Source organism: Caretta caretta, chromosome 2 (genome assembly GCF_965140235.1).
Source record: "Caretta caretta isolate rCarCar2 chromosome 2, rCarCar1.hap1, whole genome shotgun sequence".
Classification (NCBI taxonomy): Eukaryota; Metazoa; Chordata; order Testudines; family Cheloniidae; genus Caretta; species Caretta caretta.
In genome coordinates, this window is record NC_134207.1 from 175,378,710 (window position 1) to 175,397,964 (window position 19,255).

Sequence of the window (19,255 nt, forward strand, 5' to 3'; positions counted from 1 at the left end):
TCACTTCATCAGATGCATACTGTGGAAACTGCAGAAGACATTATATACACAGAGACCATGAAACAATACCTCCTCCCACATGGGGTGGCCCCAAATTTAGCCTACCTCATGATAACTGGGTGAGATGGAAGTTCTTCCAGGAACTAATAGGATTAGGATGAGGGGGGTCCCTAGTGGGAAAAGAGGAAAACACAACAAAAAAGACACCCGTGAGTTGGTCAGGTTTGGTGGAGACAATGACCCAGGGGAAGGAACATCAACATACCCAGATAATGGTCCCAACCCCATCACAGGACCACAGGAAGGGACCACCCAACAATCACAGGAAGGAACCACCACAGGAAGGGACCTCCACATCCACAGTTAATGGCCCAATCCAGGTCCCACGGGGGCTTGAGCTAAGGACCAGCATACTCCATCTCCTGATGCAGACCTGCCAAGAAGCCAAGAAGACTTCATCGCTGAGCAGTGGATTGATTTGACATTGAGCTGGCCCTATGAACAGCTCGGCCCAGGTCGACGATGAAGTCAAGAACCATGACTACTGAAACAGTGGCCACACTTCAGATTGCAAAGGGAAAAAATATACTGGGCAGTGAAAGACCCACAGACTGGGGAAGTCAGGATGCAACTCCTTGTTCTCAAAAAGTTTTGAAAGGAAGTGTTAAAGCTGGCCCATGCAGTACCCTCTGGAGGACATATCAGGCGGGGAAAAAACACTGGAAAGGGTGACCCTGAGATTCTGTTGGCCTGATGTCCACAAGGAAGTGTGGGACTATTGGGCTTCATGCCCAAATATCAGTGGACAAGCCTGAGGAAGGCCCCCTAAGGCCATTCTAGTACCCCTGCCCATGGTAGGGACCCTATTTGAAAGAGTGGGGATGGATTTAATAGGCCTGCTGAAGAAAGCATGACAGGGCAGCAATATTTTTGTGATCACTGCAGGCTAACCTCCCTGAGGCATTACTCCTCTCCACAAAGGCAGCAGTCATTGCCACTGATACGATGAAAGTATTAGCCCAGGTAGGGATTCCTTAAGAGATCATCACTGGCCAGAGAACTAATTTTATGTCACAGCTAACGAAGGAACTATGCAAAGTGAAAGTCCCAAGAACTTCAATTTATCAACCACAAACTGATGAGTTTAATAAAACTTTGAAAGGGATGCTAAAGAAGTTTGTGGCCTCCAATTTTCATTGCTTGGATCAGCTCCTACCCTCCCTTCTGTTCTCCATATGGGAAATTCCCCAAAATTCTGCAGGATTTTCCACATTTCAGTTACCGTATGGGAGACAACTCTGGGGACTATTATATCTGATTTGTGAAGCAAGGGAGGGACAGAAGTCAAGGTCTACCAACTCAGTACAATATGTATTACAATTAAAAAAGAAGCTAAAATCCCTGGATGAGTTCACAAAGCAGAACTTGTTGAAGACACAATATGACCAGAAGAACTCAACAAGGGAACTCATATCCAAGAATTCCAACTGGGGACGTGCTACTTGTGTCAGAATCCAAGCTGTTGGCCTTGTGACAAGGGGCCTTTGAAATAATGAGATGGGTCAGGACTGTAGATTATGAAGTTTGCCAGCCTAGAAAGAAGAAGGCCACCCAAATATATCATGTCAACTTACTGAAGATGTGGAAAGAATGAGAGGGACTCTTCATCACTCTGTTCCCTCTGGAGCCCAAACTCAGCCCCCATGCCATGACATTTCCCAGTTGGGGACCCTATCAGTTAGGGAAGACTTAAAACCCAAACAGGAACAGTAGATATGTATCCAATGAAGTGAGCTGTAGCTCATGAAAGCTTATGCTCAAATAAATTGGTTAGTCTCAAAGGTGCCACAAGTACTCCTTTTCTTTTTGCAAATACAGACCAACATGGCTGCTACTCTGAAACCTGTCAGTAGATACACAAGCTCATCAGTACATTTCCCTCCCTGTTTTTGGCACCATCGGGTTCCATCGTACCTAGCGACACCTAGTATTCCATTGTATAGCCAGAAACTGCAAGAAAGTGTTCAACCATTACCCAGAAAAATGTGGGCAACTGTGCAACAAGAACTACAGAACATGTTGACCATGGGGGCTGACAACAAGTCATGCAGTGAATGGCAAAGTCCAATAGTGCCCGTGTTCAAACAGGACAGCTCAACACAGTTCTGCACAGACTTTCACAAAGTGAATACGGTATCCAAATTCGACACCTATCCCATGCCTTAGGTCAACAAATTGCTTGGAAGTCTGGGAGGCTGCCAGGTATATATCAACCCTCATCCTAACTAGGGGGTCCTGACAGATCCCTCTTGCCCTCGAATCCAGGGGGAAGACAGCCTTCTATATACACCTAGGCTTATTCCTGTTTAGAACCATGTCATTTGGTCTGCATGGGGTTGCAGCTACATTCCAGAGATTAACGGATAAGGTATTCCACACACAAAGTCAGTATGTGGCCACTTATATTGACAATATCATCATCTACAGTGGAATCTAGGACAAACACATCGAACACCTCACAGTGGTCCTAATGGCGGTCCAAAAGGCTGGCTGACAGCTAACCTGGCTAAATGTCAATTAGCCAACTGGGAAGTGATTTGCCTCAGCGGTTCCTTCGCGATTTCACTTACCTGGGATACACTGTGGGTGTGGGACAGTTACGCCTATTAGTAGGAAAAGTAAAGGCCTTTTCAGCATGCCCAATCCCCTCTTTGAAGAAACAAGTATGCTGCTTCCTGGGGCTAGCAAGTTTCTCCAGGCAGTTCATACCCGACTTTGCCACAATAGCTGTACCGTTAACAGATCTAGGAAAGGATGCCTCATTAAGGAAGATCCAGTGGACTGAGGCCTGCAGCAAGGCCTTCCAGGTACTAAAAAAATGGCTGGTCAAGGAACCTGTATTATTTCACTCTAACTTTTCAACAGTATCAGGTTCACAATGGCACCAATGACACTGAGCCCACACTCAGAAGGGGACCTGGTGCCTGGACTGAGGCCCTGCCCCTCCCCTCCACCGCCCTTCCGCCTGCACTCTGCCCTGAGGCCCCTCTCCCTGCTTGGCCTCTTCCCCCTGAGGCCCTGTCTGCTGCTCACTCCTCCCTGCCCCCTCCCCACCTCATGCCCCACTAACTCCTCTCTGCTCCCATCCGCCAGAGCCCCTAGAACCCTCCCCCACAGCTTGCAGCTGAAGAAGCCCCAGCCGAACCGCCCCGGACTGCTGGCCACCCCCAGTGCCAGGTTGCCTGCTGGTCTCCAGCTAGAGCTGAGCTCCTGCCAGCCTGGGGGAGAGGATGGGGTCAGGGCCTGGGTTAGGGGAGGCTTAGCCTCCCCTGGCCTATTATACCCGCTGCCCATCCATTCCAGCTACAGATGAATCACATGTCCTTCAATGAATACAATCCATGAAGGAATAATCCCTGAATCATGCAGTGCTATTTGTCCCTGCAACCACGTTGCTTTGAAGTACTGCATTGAGCTGGTAAAGATCATAAAAATGCAAACTTCTCTTCACGAGTCGGGAAGGGGATGGTCAACATAATTAAAGTCAGTGACTCTGAAACTGAGGGGGAGGGTGTTTGATGGGGTCTAACTCCTCCCCACCCTACTGACCACTGCCAACGGCTGTCAGCTGAAGCTCATCAAAGCTATATTTAGAGTTATGCAGGAGCAGACATTAATCTCATCTTTAGTTTCCGAGAATTTGCAAAGTAATTTACTTTAGATGCTGAAGCCCACATACTCATCATCCTGTCCCTGCTGAAGAAAACACAGAGAGGTTTGTTGCTTGTATATGTGAGAAGGTGTCACATAAAGACCGGGAGAAAATATGGAGCAGCAAGAATGAAAACTACTAGTGAAGGAATCATTAAAAACAGAAACATTGCTGCCAGTTCTTTGGGAGGCTCTTGATGGTTGTTCATATTGATAACAAAAATCACATCGGATTTCAGTACAATGAAACACTCGTGGGTTTAGTACTGACCACAATTGTGTACTAGCCCGTGGGGGTGAACCGTATGATGCAAAAGGCCCTTTCCATCCCTGTCAGTTATGATCATGTGTTAAACACAAAGGGATCAACAAGCAAAATATATGGGAAACTGTAGTGTCATTACTGATTTATTAATTTACTATTCTTATTTATACATTATCCAAAACAAATGAGACACTTTATTATACATTTTGAAAGGACATGGCACTTTCCCTAAAAAGCTAGATAAGACAATGCAGCAAGGAAGACAAAAACAAAAGTAGTAGGTGCAAGGCTAGAGGAAGGAAATGTGAAGACTTTATGTATTAATCATTTGGCAAAAATTATCAGAAGATGATCAGCCCATATCATCCCATCAATTTTTCTTTTCTTAAGCCGAACTCCTCATTGAGTTATTTCAGAGTGGCAGCCGTGTCAGTCTGTATTTGCAAAAAGAAAAGGAGTACTTGTGGCACCTTAGAGATGAACAAATTTATTTGAGCATAAGCTTTCGTGAGCTACAGCTCACTTCATTGGATGCATTCAGTGGAAATGCATTCATTGAGTTATGTTAGGTAACTAATTTCTAAGCAAAATACAGTGGGGAGTTCTGGTTTTTTTTAAATGACATGAAACGACCCATTATCCCTATTTATTATTTGTTCTGAATTATATAAAACATAAAGACATCCCTGCCCTGAAGAGCCTACAATCTAAAAGACAGACACAGAAGAGACAAGATGCATGGAAAGCCCAGGAGTGTGATTTAAGTTACGTGCTTGTTTTGGGAACAACTCCCTTCCCCTGTCCAATGAGGGAAAAAATGGGATACATATTGTCCCTGCCCCCTTTATCCGTAACTTCCATTAATGCTGCAGAAATTGTGTGCACTGGCATCAAAGGGAGAATATTCAAGTATGTGTTGTGTCCACTTTTCCTGTTAGTGTAAAAAGAAAAATTGTCAACTGAAGAATGTTTTAAAAGCCTTCAAAGTATATCCAGCTGTTTGGGTACAAAAGAAAGGAGGAAGGAGAGAGTTGCTATTTCCTCACAGACCCTGTCAACATTACATGAAAAATGCTGCAAGAAACCACTGGAATGCAAAGAAAACCTTCTGCTTGAAACATTTTTGAGTCCATAATACCTTTTCAACAGTTGTCCCAAGTGTTTTACAAACATTGGTTATATCAGCTGATAGCAGAAAATAAATCTTTAGCTCAGCTGAGGCTGATCTGGTGCACTGTAGAATGATTTCTCCCCAGTGTGGACAGGAAGTCGCAAGCATGAAAGCTGTACAAATGTACTGCCTCAGATTTAAGAATTACCCCCAATCCTATTTCCAACAAGAGTGGTGAGGATTATGGGAAAAGTGCTTCAGAAGTCCCAGAATGCATAGGTACAACAGCGACGGCAAGAGAAGGTGTGTGAGAAAAATCACTTTTTCTATGAAAAGAAGATTTGTATTTTAATGGTTTTCCACACTAGCGGGTGTTGAATAAATTTCCAAGGGCACTGTGCATGTGCAAAGATGTTTTAACTTACTGAAGATATGATAAGATTTGAAATAGTTTTAGACCTTTGTTATATAACACTTCTAAAATAAATGAGAAAACAGGCCTTTCTGTAAACAAGACTAGTTCTTTGGTCCAGATTTTGTTCTCTGAATATAGATAACCATATTCAATTATATAACTTACAGATTTTGATGGCTAATTTATTTTCCAGAGATCATATGCGGTAACAGATGATATTTTCTTATGGCACACACAATACGTTTGGAATTCCACTTTGTCATAAATTCAACTTTTAAAAAATAAAGGGAAAAATGTTTTCTAAAATCTATTATTATACCACAAGATAATGGCTATGTGCACAAACATACCTATATATACATAGGTATGTGCATGTGTAACCTCTGCCTTCTTGGTGCGGTGCTCTGTTCCCCTCTAGTGGCACCTAGCTTAGCTAGAGATCAATGAATCTGCTACACCCTTAGCTACAGGGGTGCTGGAACAATTTGTATAGTGGGGGCACTGAGAGCCTGTATATGATGAAAACCACTTCAAGCCCAGGGGGTGCGACATCACCCCTAGTTCCAGCATCTATGCTTACCCTAAGAGCCAGTTAGTTTTTTAGCTCATGCAGTAGAGGCGCATACACTAAGCTTCAGAGGTCTAGATTCAGTCCTGCCCGCAGATGAACAGGGTCTATTGGTGTTACACATGCATGTGTACAAATACATACAAACTAGCACCCCTAGCCTGCATAGACTTAAATTCATTCTTAATTTTATGCACTCTGAATATTCCCACTGAAGGCAGTAAATCTATGCAGGACTGGGGTCATGGACTAGAACCTTGATAAACTGCATACTTCATAATTACTACCAAAACTGCTGGTTTATCCACTTATTAGTAAATATTTAACAGGAGACTGCTGTAATGAGATCTAGATGTCCAGATTTTTACAAGATATTCTACAGTACCTTTACATAGAGCGTAAGCGCTGTAGGGCAAAGACTGTCTTTCTGTAATGTGTTTGTTCAGTGCCAACCAGAATGGGGCCCCTGATCCATGACTGGGATCCCTTGGGACTATCACAACATAAATAATATTTGTATATTATGAAGTGTTATAAAATCAACAATGTCAAAATAAATATAGAGTACATTTTGTGATACACTCAATTTTTTTTATTGTTTATTCATTTACACCTCTTAATTTTAAGCATGTACTTAAGTGCTTGCCTGAATAGATACTGATTTAGTCACATGCTTAAGTATACCAGGGCCTTTAGGCTCAAACCTCTGAGGTGGTGAACTCCTCTTCAGAAGTGCTGAGTTTACTAATCATCCATGCACTTCTGTGGGATTGAGGGCACTCTTCACCTTGCAGGGTCAAGCCATTAATTGCTCATTTGCAAAATTCAATCAGTTTTTCATAATAGGTAACCCTGTCATTACTTAAAATTGTTGAGGTTACATAATGTTTATATGTGCATAAATATATTCACACACAAGTAGAATCTTGCTGATCTGCACTATTTTATACAGTTAAGCTGACACACTGTCTCCAAGATATCTGTTTTCTATTTCCAATACTAAGCAACTGGGATTTGGCAGGCAGTCTCTTTTTCCACACAAAGCTTTAACACAGTTTGAATATAATAAATAAACAAACCAGAATATATTATCTGAAACCTGTTATGGGCTGCTGCTGATTGTCTATAAAAAAGAAACATATATGTGAAACTAAACAGTGAGCCAAGAGGAACATAAAATGGAGATTGGGGTAGGCAAAAATGCTCAGCTAAGACTATTAAATTAAGAAGCATACGATGAATTAGGAAAATGCCAGCACCACCATCTGTTCATACATGTGTGACTGTTTCACACATGTGTATATGTGTAGATGCTGTAGGTCCTTTTTTCCGTTTTGGTTTGGGTGTGTGACAGCCTGGTGACAGCTGGCAGCTCAACTGACCGTTAGAAATAGTTGAGTGTGCAGGCAGCCCTCCACCCTGATCTTGTCATGCAAAATGTATTCCTCCTTCATCCAAGGCAAGGGGGACACACATTTCACAGGAAGAATAAACTGCAAGGAGGAAATTAGAATCTGAGGGGGAAAAAGATTAAAGGCTGCTTTTCCTCATCCCCCTCTGTCCAGGAGTTCTTTGTCATATTTATAAAATTGATTTGATAAGTGTGGATTTGTGATTATGGATTGGAGAAAGGCTGCTGCTGTCATCAGTTTGGTGGATGGGCTATGAATGAAAGCTGAATATCAATGCATTGAGTAAAGGAAGGGTAGAGCCTTTACCATTTACGTACATGTTTATCAGGGTCAGGGATTAGTTCTATAGGGTGTTTCTCATTCTCTCCGAATGGTTGCAGCAAGCTGGAGGGTTCGGATGACACTGATGAAGGAACTGATCATTTACTGCCTATACTTTGGATTTTCTTTCCCCTCGGTGGTTCTGGTTATTATGTAAAATAATTTGGGAGAGGATTTCTCCCTATTGCAGAGAGACAGAGGCAGCAGGAAGGAGCTCAGTTTTGCAGTCTGGGGTGGTGTTCGCAGCAACAGCCTGATTTATTTTTCGGAAGGGTTGGGGAGCAGAGAGGGAGAAGATGAAGAACTCCGATGGGTTTTTTGGACGTGCGAGCAAGGCTCGGTGGATTTAAAGTGGCTCTCTCGCAGAAGAGCTTTCCTGGCAACGATCGATGGGCGGGAGGCTTTTTTACTGTGCCTGCCCTTGCTTCCTCTCGATCGTGCCGTTTTGTGCAGAAAGGGGAGGAAACTGTGCCCATCATGTCTTAATGTTCCGCGGGGCGGGGCGCGCCTCTTCTCAGCCCTGTTCTGTGGCAGGCGGCAGCAGCGGCAGCCTGCTTCCTTATTTTTAAAGTTGGTATTTTCTGCCTCTCAGAGGTGGGGGGCACAGCTACCCTGATACCTTCCCGCTGTGCCAGCAGCCGCGTTAAGTGCTAGGCAAGTCGCCCCCACCCGCGCGTTATTATCAAGGCAAGGGCGCGTTTCCCCCGGCGCCAGTACCGGCTTTTGCCCCAGCCCTTGGCGCGGCGCTGGCGCTGCAGCAGGGAGTGCGTTGCTGCTCTCGGGGCGGGCGCGTGTCCCCAGCGGCTCGCCGTGCAGCAGGGGGCGGGCCGGGGGCAGGCTGCCATGGGAGAGAGCATGTCCAAGCGACTCAAGCTGCAGCTGGGGGGCGAGGCGGAGATGGAGGAGCGGGCGTTCAGCAACCCCTACCCGGACTACCAGCTCCACGGAGCCGCCGCCGCCGCCGCCTCGAGCCCGAGCGAGGCCGCGGAGACCCAGCGGGGCCCCGCGCCCCCCCCAGTCGGGGAAGAGCCTGAGTCCCTCCCCTTCGGCCCGGACGGGAAGGTGAGCGAGCGCGCGCGCCCGCGCGCTGGGCCCCGGGGGGCGCCTGCTTCCCTCCCTCCTTCCCAGCCACCCAGCATTCGAGAACGCCCCGGCTGCCTTCCAGTGTTCTAGAACCCCGCCGGGCTCTGGAACGTTCAGCTGCCGCCCGCGCCTGGGGCCCGGCGGGGGGCGCTGCTGCTGGAGCTGCTCGTCGCCCCTGGTGGCCGGGCTGAGGGAGGCTGGGACGGGGCAGCGCCCGGAGGGGGCCGCGCTGGCCGGGAGGGAAGGCGCGTGGCCACGTGGGGAGGAGGGGGGGTTATTGACAAAGGTTCATGTGGCTCCCCCCACGCCCACCAGCCACAGCGCTGGGCTTTCATCCGCCTGCCTTGCCAGGGCCTCCTCCCGCAGCGCTAGGGGCTCCCCTCCCTTTGGCTCCATTGCATGCCACTTCTGTGCCCCTCTGTACCCTGCACAACCCCACAGCCACCTGCCACGGTCCTCCAGCCCCGCGCTTACTTCCTCTACCCCATCATGCCTCCTTCCCGCCCTGCCACACTCGCAGGGCACCGACTCCTCTCTCTGCCCCCCACACAGTACATTGCACCCGTCTGCTCCCTGCCCACTGGCATTGAGCTGTATTTCACAGCAGTGCCCGCAGCCCCCCATAGGCCCTCGCCCTTATACCCCCACCTTACCTGCATTAGCCATTTCCTACTAGGGTCGCCATTCACACATCCCCAGAATACCGGACGTTCCAATATTTCCAGAAATGGTGTGAGCCCATCCCGCTGGTGTGACCCTGCACATATGTGCATGTGAGATCACACCGCACAGAGGATGCCATTTTTAAGAGAACGTTGCTCCGCTGCCCCCACCCCCACTGACAGACCTTGCGTGCGGCTCAGACTGGGGGTGGCGGGTGCATTTTTCAAAATGGTACCCTCTCCCTGTCCAGTGCTGGATAAAACCACATTCGCTTTTGTCTCAGTACCAGCCGGCGCACAAACCACCCAAAAGGAAGACTTTCAGGTTTCAGACTGGATGAATGACCTGCTTGTTTCTGACCACATGCCTTACACAACGCTTCGCCCGCCCTCACAGCCCATTCAGGCTATGTCAGTGCTTATAGTGGCATGTAGTGTGCATGCACTGCCCCCCATCTAGCATAGCTATACATAGCAGTGTAGACAGTGAAGCACTGCTTAGGAGAGTAAAGATACATCAGAGCCTCAGGGTATATCCTACACTGCCCTCTCTACACAGCCAAGCAGTGTCTGCCCCATCTACACTGCTATTTTCAGCAGTGTAGTGTCCTGCTGCCTCCCCCACTGCTGGATGCTTTCCGTGCCACAGGGAGCTGCCAGTTCTTTTCTCCACCGCACTGCCAGAGCCTTTCCCCATTTCCTCCACCATGCCGGAGCCTTTCCGTGCCGTGTGTAGCTACACACCACAGTGTGGATGCAGTCTGCTTTTCACTGGCATTTCATGTACCCTATATCCCACCGCTAGTGTGGACAAAGCCTTGGATTCTAGTTTAAACCCACAAAAATAAGAATACTCAGTTCTTGTCTTCACTGAAGAAAAAAAGGTGTACTCTTAACTCAAGGTAGGAACATACTTTTATTTGCAGTGAAGGCAAGGCCTCAGAGTAAGACTGAAAACACTAGCCTTATCTGCAACCCTCAATGTATGTACAGTAGAAGCTGTTTTATCTAGCACTTCACCATCTGGAAAGCTTTATAAACCGGCATTTCTGATCTTCATTGAAATTCCAGTTTATAGTCCAGTTGGTGTGGGGCCACTGGGGGGTTAGGGCGCAGGAGGGGGTGCGGAGCGCGGGCTCTGGGAACGAGTTTGGGTGCGGGAGGGGACTTGGGGTAGAGGTTGGGGTGTGGGAGGTAGTGCGGGGTGCAAGATATGGGGAGCGCTCACCTTGGGCAGCTCCCCGCAAGCGGCGACCTGTCCTGGCTTCTCCGAGGTGGAGGTGCAGCAGGCAGCTCTGTGCGCTGTCCTCGCCCCGAGCGCTAGCTCCACAGCTCCCATTGGCTGGGAAACGCAGCCAATGGGAGCTGTGGGGGCAGCACGTGCGGGTGGAGGCAGCGTGCAGAGCTGCCTGCCGTGACTCCGCCTAGGAGTAACCAGGACAGGTCTCCGAGTGCGAGGAGCCGCCCGAGGTGAACACCCCGCAGATTGAGCACCCGGCATCCCCTCCCATGCCCCAATCCACTGCCCTGAGCCCCCTCCCTGAGCCCAAGCCCCGCACCCTTCCTGCACTCAAACTACTTCTCTTGGTTAACCAGCATTTTTCACTTACCAGCACCCCCCATTTCCCCAACATGCTGGATAAAACAGCTTTTACTGTATATGTTACAGCTCAGAAATTATCAAAATTTCATTAATAAAGTTATGCAGAGAATGGAAGAGAGAGAGAGCCTCTGTTGGGTCACTTCCCTTTCAAATGCCCAGTTTTCCCCACAGTATATTCTCAGGGCTTGTTTACATAGTGACTTACTATGCGGCAAGCCACAGTATGACTCTACAGCTCGCTCGCTTGCCGTACAGTAACGTCCTCTATGAGCATTGCTATGGTGCAGTGGGACTTTCACTGTGCTGTGGCAGTGTCCCTGGTTTGCCGCACATTGACAGTGTAGCCAAGCCTTTAGTCTATGCTATTTTTAGAAAAGATGGATTTCTCTGTCTTTGATGGAGTTCGCACTCACTCTTTAGATATTGCTGAGCCATTCCTTCCCCCTTTTAATCTATGGCTACTTCCATGTACACATGAAGGACAATTTCTTTTTGTAATTTTTAATTGATTCTATGAGTCTCTTGCCTTGTGATTACATCAAATGATGCACATTTGCCAAAATATTTAATCAGGAGAAGATCTCTAGGTACTGATATGGCCACCGTCACATTAGTATCTGAGCACCACACAGTCTACTATGTATAAATCCCTCCAGCACCCCAGTGAGATAGGGAAGTACTAGTCTCATTTTTACAGAAGAAACAGAAAAGCTGAATGACTGTCCAGGATCACACAGGAAGTCTGTAGTGGGCAAAGAATTGAGCTTTTGAGGGAGTCCCAGGCTTCCACTCTAATCACTGAATACTTTCTTCTCAATACCACTGGACGGTTCTACCTCTGCTCTTACTACGAATTACTGAATTTTAAAACTGGTAACAGCTCATGTAGGATGTAAGAGTAACAGCTTGCCGTTTTGAGAATCATGCAAGACCTGTGTGGGTGAGTAAAGGATAACATGGTGACTTACTCTGAATTTCTGTGATATTCAATAATCATCTTGACACTTTAATGTAGCTTTATTTTAAATATAGTATAGTGGTAGTGCTCCTATGGCTAGGATTCCTTCTTTAACCAAAAAAGAAACCTTTGGCATCAGAACACCTGCCAAAACAATCAAATGCTAATTGGCATCTGTGTTGGGCATCTTGTCAGCAATGAGAATGGACTCACAGATTGGAGTACTCTCTTGTCTATAGTAATAGTCCCTTCAGGTCGGGATTAAGACACAATGAAGACCTACTGAGAGGAAGTTTGCACTGTGGCTGCACATGCAGAATTTGTAGATAAATAGAACTCTCGATTCTTTAGTGTGTCATCTTTTTTTCAGTCACTAGCACCAAAGTCAGTTAGGTCCCGATTCTGCAAATTGCTCCTATATCACTGCATCCACAGTACCACTGTAGGGCTATGTGCATAGAGTGATTTGCAGGATCAGTGCCTTAACTTTAATGGCCAAATTCTGATCCTTCTCTGAGTCTCTACTGTGAGTGGAATTTGTGTGTGTATATTCAAAGGCATAATTTCTTCTTTGAAAAGAGAAGGAAAATGTGTCTTGGGGATGTAATGTTATTGAGATTAGAATTAAAACTGGATGTCCCCAGAGACTTTTGTAAATATAAATCAAAAATCTTCATAAAACCAAGGTTATAAATTCTAATTTATGAATTTTGCAAGTAGGACCACATACTAAATATGTTCAATATGGGGGAGGAGGAATTGGTTTATCTAAATATCTTTATTGCATTAGGGAAAACTTTCCAAGTGTTTCTGTGTTAAGTAGATCATCTGCAGGACAGGAGATCCATCTTTTCACACCAGCCCTACTTTAGATTCTACACGTTCTGTCCAGGTTTTAGAGAAAATGTGCATTCATACCTGCTTATTCAGTTGAACAAGCTGAGAGCATCACAAAAGTGAGAACATGACTTGGAAAATGTGATGAAGGAAGATTTTTGCTTCTGTTTTGTTTTAAAATAATTACATTTATAAAAAGAAAAGGAGTACTTCTGGCACCTTAGAGACTAACAAATTTATTTAAGCGTAAGCTACAGCTCACTTCATCGGCTCACTAAATTTGTTAGTCTCTAAGGTGCCACAAGTACTCCTTTTCTTTTTGCGAATACAGACTAACACGGCTGCTACTCTGAAACCTACATTTATAAAACGCATGTGGGAAGAAAATATTAACTGTATCATAGAACATTTCAAACTCTGATTCATTTGAGAATTTTATGAATCCTTAACTCAGTGAAATTCTCCCACTGCAGTTTCATGCTTCAGGAATTTCTAGCTCTAGATTTACACTAGGAATTTGTTTCATTTTGCCAGTCTTGCTATAATGGAGCATGCTAAATTGCAGTGCCTGTGTATTTTTATCTGTCACACATGGCATTCACTGTAAATTAGCGAGGCAGTTGGTAGCTAAGTGCACAGCTTAATTTGTAAGTATTTTGAGTCACCTGTGTACCTTATTATTTACTACAAAGCAGGTGTTCCATTTTTAAAGAATTAAAAGTCGAAAACTGTCTTATTTTCCTCCTTTGGAAAAAGACGGAGTCAGATTTGTAGTCCCATTAAATGGATTTAAGCTGCTTTAAAGTCAATGGAGTTACTTTGCTCCCCCCCCCCCCGACTGTTTCTGTTTTTCATTCGTAAATTGGTCTTGTCAGAAGATTGTGAGTATACTTTTCCTCATGAGATTTTGCTGTGTGTGTGTGTGTGTTTTAGGTTTTGGGGATGGAGGAAATCAATCTCTGACTTTATTGGGCCCTCCTGGAATATCATTTGGCCTCAGCATTATATCTGGGATCTCATGTCATTATTTTTGAGCGTGGAGGTAGTGATATAGGCATCTAGCCTGTAACATAGACAGACCCCACTTTGAAGACTGTGGGTCTTTACAGAGGTTCAGGGGTGTGCTTATATAGAGTGACTTGCAGGATTATAGTAAAAATCAAAGGCTTGTAAAAAAATAAAAAAAAACAAGGCTTGTAAAAATCAAAATATATGAAGAAAACCTCAGTGTTTTGCATGATCCCCATCTGTACAACACAAGTGGAATGGTGAGTAAGAACTATGTGACTCACATAATGACAGCTGCAAATATATGGGGTACGTCAGTTGCCATAGAAGTCACTGTATTATCAAGCAATCCATTTGACTTCATAAATTGTCAAGTTAGCCATATAAAACTCATCCACTTTGGAGAAGGGCCAGCTCTTCAAATGGTCATGTTAAATGTGAGACAGTTAGGGCTAACTTCTGCATAAAAACTTTGTTTTATAAATCTATACATTGGAATTCTGAATTTGGGATGTGAAAACAAAGCTATTTCAAATTATCTGGTTAACTTAATCACTTAAACAGCTAACCTTTTCAGATGTCATTGATTTATGCATCCGATGAAGTGAGCTGTAGCTCACGAAAGCTTATGCTCAAATAAATTTGTTAGTCTCTAAGGTGCCACAAGTACTCCTTTTCTTTTTATAGATTTATAGGTCAGTCATTTACATAGCTGAAGTGTTCTTTTTACATTGGAAGTGATTTGGATTTAAACTATATGTAAAAGTTTTAGAAAAGTGATGATAAACTTAATCTATGCTTGTATGGATTGTGGGGTGGGGAGTTAAGGTAGGGGTGTGTGTGTGAGATATATATATTAGGGCTGTCGAGCGATTAATAAAATTAATCGCACTGTTAAACGAATAGAATACCATTTGATTAAAATGTTTTGGATATTGTGTACATTTTCAAGTATATTGATTTCAGTTACAACACAGAATACAAAGTGTACAGTGCTCACTTTATAGTTATTTTTATTACAAATATTTGCACAGTAAAAAACAAAAGAAATAGTATATTTCAATTCACCTAATACAAGTACTATAGTGCAATCTCTTTATAATGCAAGTTGAACTTACAAATGTAGATTTATGTACAAAAAATAACTGCATTCAAAAATAAAACAATGTAAAACTTTAGAACCTACAGGTCCACTCAGTCCTACTTCAGCCAATCGCTCAGACCAACAAGTTTGGTTACAATTTGCAGGAGATAATGCTGCCTGTGTCTTGTTTACAGTGTCACCTGAAAGTGAGAACAGGCTTTTGCAGGGCACTGTTATAGCCGGCATCGCAAGATATTTATATGCCAAATACGCTAAAGATTCATATGTCCCTTCATGCTTTAACCACCATTCCAGAAGACATGCGTCCATGCTGATGATGGGTTCTGCTCTATAACAGTCCAAAGCAGAGCGCATGTTCATTTTCATCATCTGAGTCAGATGCTACCAGCAGAAGGCTGATTTTCTTTTTTGGTGGTTCGGGTTCTGTAGTTTCTGCATCGGAGTGTTGCTCTTTTAAGACTTCTAAAAGCATTCTCCACACCTCGTCCCTCTCAGATTTTGGACAGCACTTCAGATTCTTAAACCTTGGGTCGAGTGCTGTACCTATCCTTAGAAATCTCACATCAGTACCTACTTTGCATTTTGTCAAATCTGCTTTGAAAGTATTCTTAAAATGAACATGTGCTGGGTCATCATCCGAGACTGCCATAACATGAAATATATGGCAGAATGCAGGTAAAACAGAACAGGAGACATACAATTCTCCCCCAAGGAGTTCAGTCACAAATTTAATTAACACATTATTTTTTTTAACGAGAATCATCAGCATGGAAGCATGTCCTTTGGAATGTGGCTGAAGCATGAAGGGGCATATGAATGTTTAGCATATCTGGCATGTAAATACCTTGCAATGCTGGCTACAAAAGTGCCATGTGAACGCCTGTTCTCACTTTCAGGTGATGTTGTAAATAAGAAGCAGTCAGCAGTATCTCCCGTAAATGTAAACAAACTGAAAAGTGCCAGTCTAGACAGCGCTTTACGGCTCCCGGCGATAAAGCTATCACCCCTCATTCGGGGTGGTTATTTTTTATCACCGGGAGAGTTCTCCCCCAGCAATGAAGCGTGACTAACTGCCCACGTCACAGCACTGCTTCGTTTGTTTAGTAAACCAGTTAGTTTTTAACTAACAGGTCGTCAAATCACTGCCATGTAATTATTGGAGACAAAATAATTATTGTTAATTAGAAACCTGTTAGTTTTAAATGCAAAACTTGTTTTGATAAATTGTTTTTCTTGTGTACCCAGCACATGTATTTTTGTAGTAGTTTTATTTAATTAATACAAAAAAAATTAAATGCTGGGTTTTGTGCTTGTTTAATTGAATTTGAATTTCCATCCAAACAGAGCCTGGCCCAAACAAAAATAAAATTAATCTTCTAGTAAATAAGAAATACATCATTCACAATTTTCTAATAAAAATGTACTAAGAATTTTAAGGCAGATTAAGCCATGTAATTGCTTGAACAAATAGAGATAGATATAGTGTATATCCTCCTGGTTAGCAAATAAAAGTACCAAATTTAGTCTGTAATGACTATATTTGGTTGCAAACCAACATGCTTGAATGGCTACCAACAAATAAGAATCAACCTTTCTTTAACTGAAAGGTACATATGCAAAACTAGATTAAAACTGATTATTGTAAATCAAGATTTCCTATTTGCTGACTTAAATCCATCCACCCTGAATAGGACTGGCTTAACATTCAAAGGAATTTACAGCTATTATTTCAACTATCAAAAGATCCAAAAATATTGGAAGTGGAAACCTGTTGGAAGTTATAAGGGGCACAGGGGAAGTGAATCAAAGGGCTACAGAGTCCAAACAAAGGGTCTTCTCTAATGCATAGCAAAATGCATCTGCTACTCCTGCTGAAATTCTGTGCCACTGTGCAATGCACAATTTGCACAGAATCAATGTTCCCTGCAGAATTTTATTTTTTTTCTTGCAGAATTTGTGACTTTCCCCCAGCACTCCTGCCTGCTGTCAGCCGTGGGCAGCTGGGTCTCACACTGACAGCAGGAGCCCTGGCCGCCAGGGCTATCAGGAGGAGTCTGACTATATTGTGGTGTTCTGACAAATAAAATATGCAGAATTTTGCAGAATTTTAAAATGTGCTCAGAATTCTTAATTTTTTGGTGCAGAATTCCCTCAGGAATAATCAGCCTGCAATATTTCAGAGACAAGGTGGGCAGGGTAATACATTTTATTGGACCAACTTCTTTTGGTGAGAGAGGAAAGCTTTCAGGCTTACACAGGGCTCTTCTTCAGTTCTGGGAAATGTCTAATAACCTGGGACCAACATGCAATATTCCATTCATTTAATTTTCATTCATTTCACTTAACTGTCTCTTTAGCAACAAAAGTGTTAGAAATTAAACTTGAAGGTTCCACATTTTTTTTTAGCTATAAATGTATATATATATTTAGATTCACCTATTAACAATTTTGTCTATATGTTAGTGATAGAAGAAGCACATTAAGACCTTGCCTCCATTTGCAGCAGTGTGTAGGGTAAACGTAGCTACATGCCACAGTGAAAGACTGGCAAAGAGAGGAAGTGGGGAAAGGCTACAGCAGCTCCCCACTGCCTGAGTCTTTCCCCACTTCTGGAACCTTTCCCTGCTATCTCCCTTCTGACTGAGCCTTTCTCTGTGACAGGGAAAAGCTCTGGCAGCTCTCCCTCTCAAAGCCTTTCACTGCAGTGTGGAACAGCTGCCGCGTTGGGGAGGTAGTGGGACGCTACACAGCAAAAAATAGCAGTGTAGACTTGGCAGGAAGGCATTGCATGGGTGTGTAGGGAGCCACGTAGGGCTCATACATTGAGATTCAGATGTGTAGGGCACTCTATTCTGCGTGTCTAAGATGTGCCTCACTCTCTCCACTGCTGTTTATACCCATACTAGCAGGGCATGCGCTGTCTGTACTCTGCATGCCACCAGACTTGTAGATCTACCCTATGGACAGGGTTCCAGTGCTCAGTGGTATCAATTCTTGTGCTCCGCTTCATCCTGCAATAAAATCTTTTTTTTAACTTCAGGTCATCACCATGTCTCCGTCCCCTCATGATTCCATGATGAAGTTTAAATAATATTGTGACAGTGCTGAACAAAAGTTATGACAAGTGACCAGTGAGCATATGCGGTAGCTGCTTTTTAAAATCCACTCAATAACTAAGAGTTGGTTTAGCTGATCTATGTCATTAGATTTAAAAATATCGTAATAAAATGTTGCATGTGTCCTCACAACCCATATACTAGACACTGTATTTAATTAGGATGACTTTTAAGTAGGACATTAATGATACTTAACTGCAAAGATTGCTGCTTAATGGGGATGCAACGTTTTAATGGGGACATCTTCATGTGATTTTTAGGGGCGTTTAGTTCCTTGGCTGTGTCTCTGTATAATGCTAGTTCTATTTGTTCCTTTAAATGGTTTTTCAATCCTTCCTTGACATGCAAAAAGTCTGTGAAGTGCATCACCATCATTGCCTGGCTGTTTACTCCTTCAGTGTCAGCTATGTTGGGCATCTCACAGCTCTGTCTTTTCGGGCAGCAGGCTCTGTCTTTTCCTAGGGCTCAATCCTACTCTCATTGAATCTAAATGGAATCTTACCACTGACTTCACTGGAGGCAGGCTCAGGCCTCTAGTGTACATGTGTGCATCTTCCTAAATGTATGGGATGGTCCAGTGGTTTGATGGGATTGTAATAATATTGCTTAATTAGGACAAAAGGCCATTTCCTGGGCTGGCCTGGTTAAACATTTCTGTGATACTGCATTCAAGCCCAGTGCTGCTTAATATAGTCAAGCAATGCAGAACATGTATTTGCTCCCTGTGGCTCTTCCAGATAATGTTAACTAAAAACAAAAAAATGTGACTAGAAAGCCCACTCAGGCTTAGAAAAACAACAGTTGTGTTCTTCTCTTCCTTGTCCATCATCACAAGTTAAGGCTTCCAACTCAGGAAAACATGTATGCACGTGTTTCCGTCTATCCTTATTCAGGAAAATACTTAAGCATATGGTTTGTCTCCTTTTTGGGACTTACACATGTGCTTAAAGACTGGCCCGTGTACCTGTCGTGGATGAAACCCTAAATTTTGATTTCAGAATGTTTACTGGTAGTAATGGTTAAAGACAGAGCATGGCTTGATTTCTACCTGCTCTTCATCAGATCCCAGTTTGAATTTAG

At 44.0% G+C, this 19,255-nt stretch overlaps 1 protein-coding gene across 1 annotated transcript in view; it reads left to right on the forward strand.

The window, feature by feature from the left end:
* Positions 1–7,791: 7,791 nt before the first annotated feature.
* Positions 7,792–19,255, forward strand: part of LANCL2 (LanC like glutathione S-transferase 2) — a 56,373-nt gene continuing 44,909 nt past the window's right edge. The window contains exon 1 of the mRNA XM_048839093.2: positions 7,792–8,865. Coding sequence (XP_048695050.1) covers positions 8,647–8,865 — 219 coding nt within the window. The 5' untranslated portion in view covers positions 7,792–8,646. The remainder of the gene's footprint in view (positions 8,866–19,255) is intronic.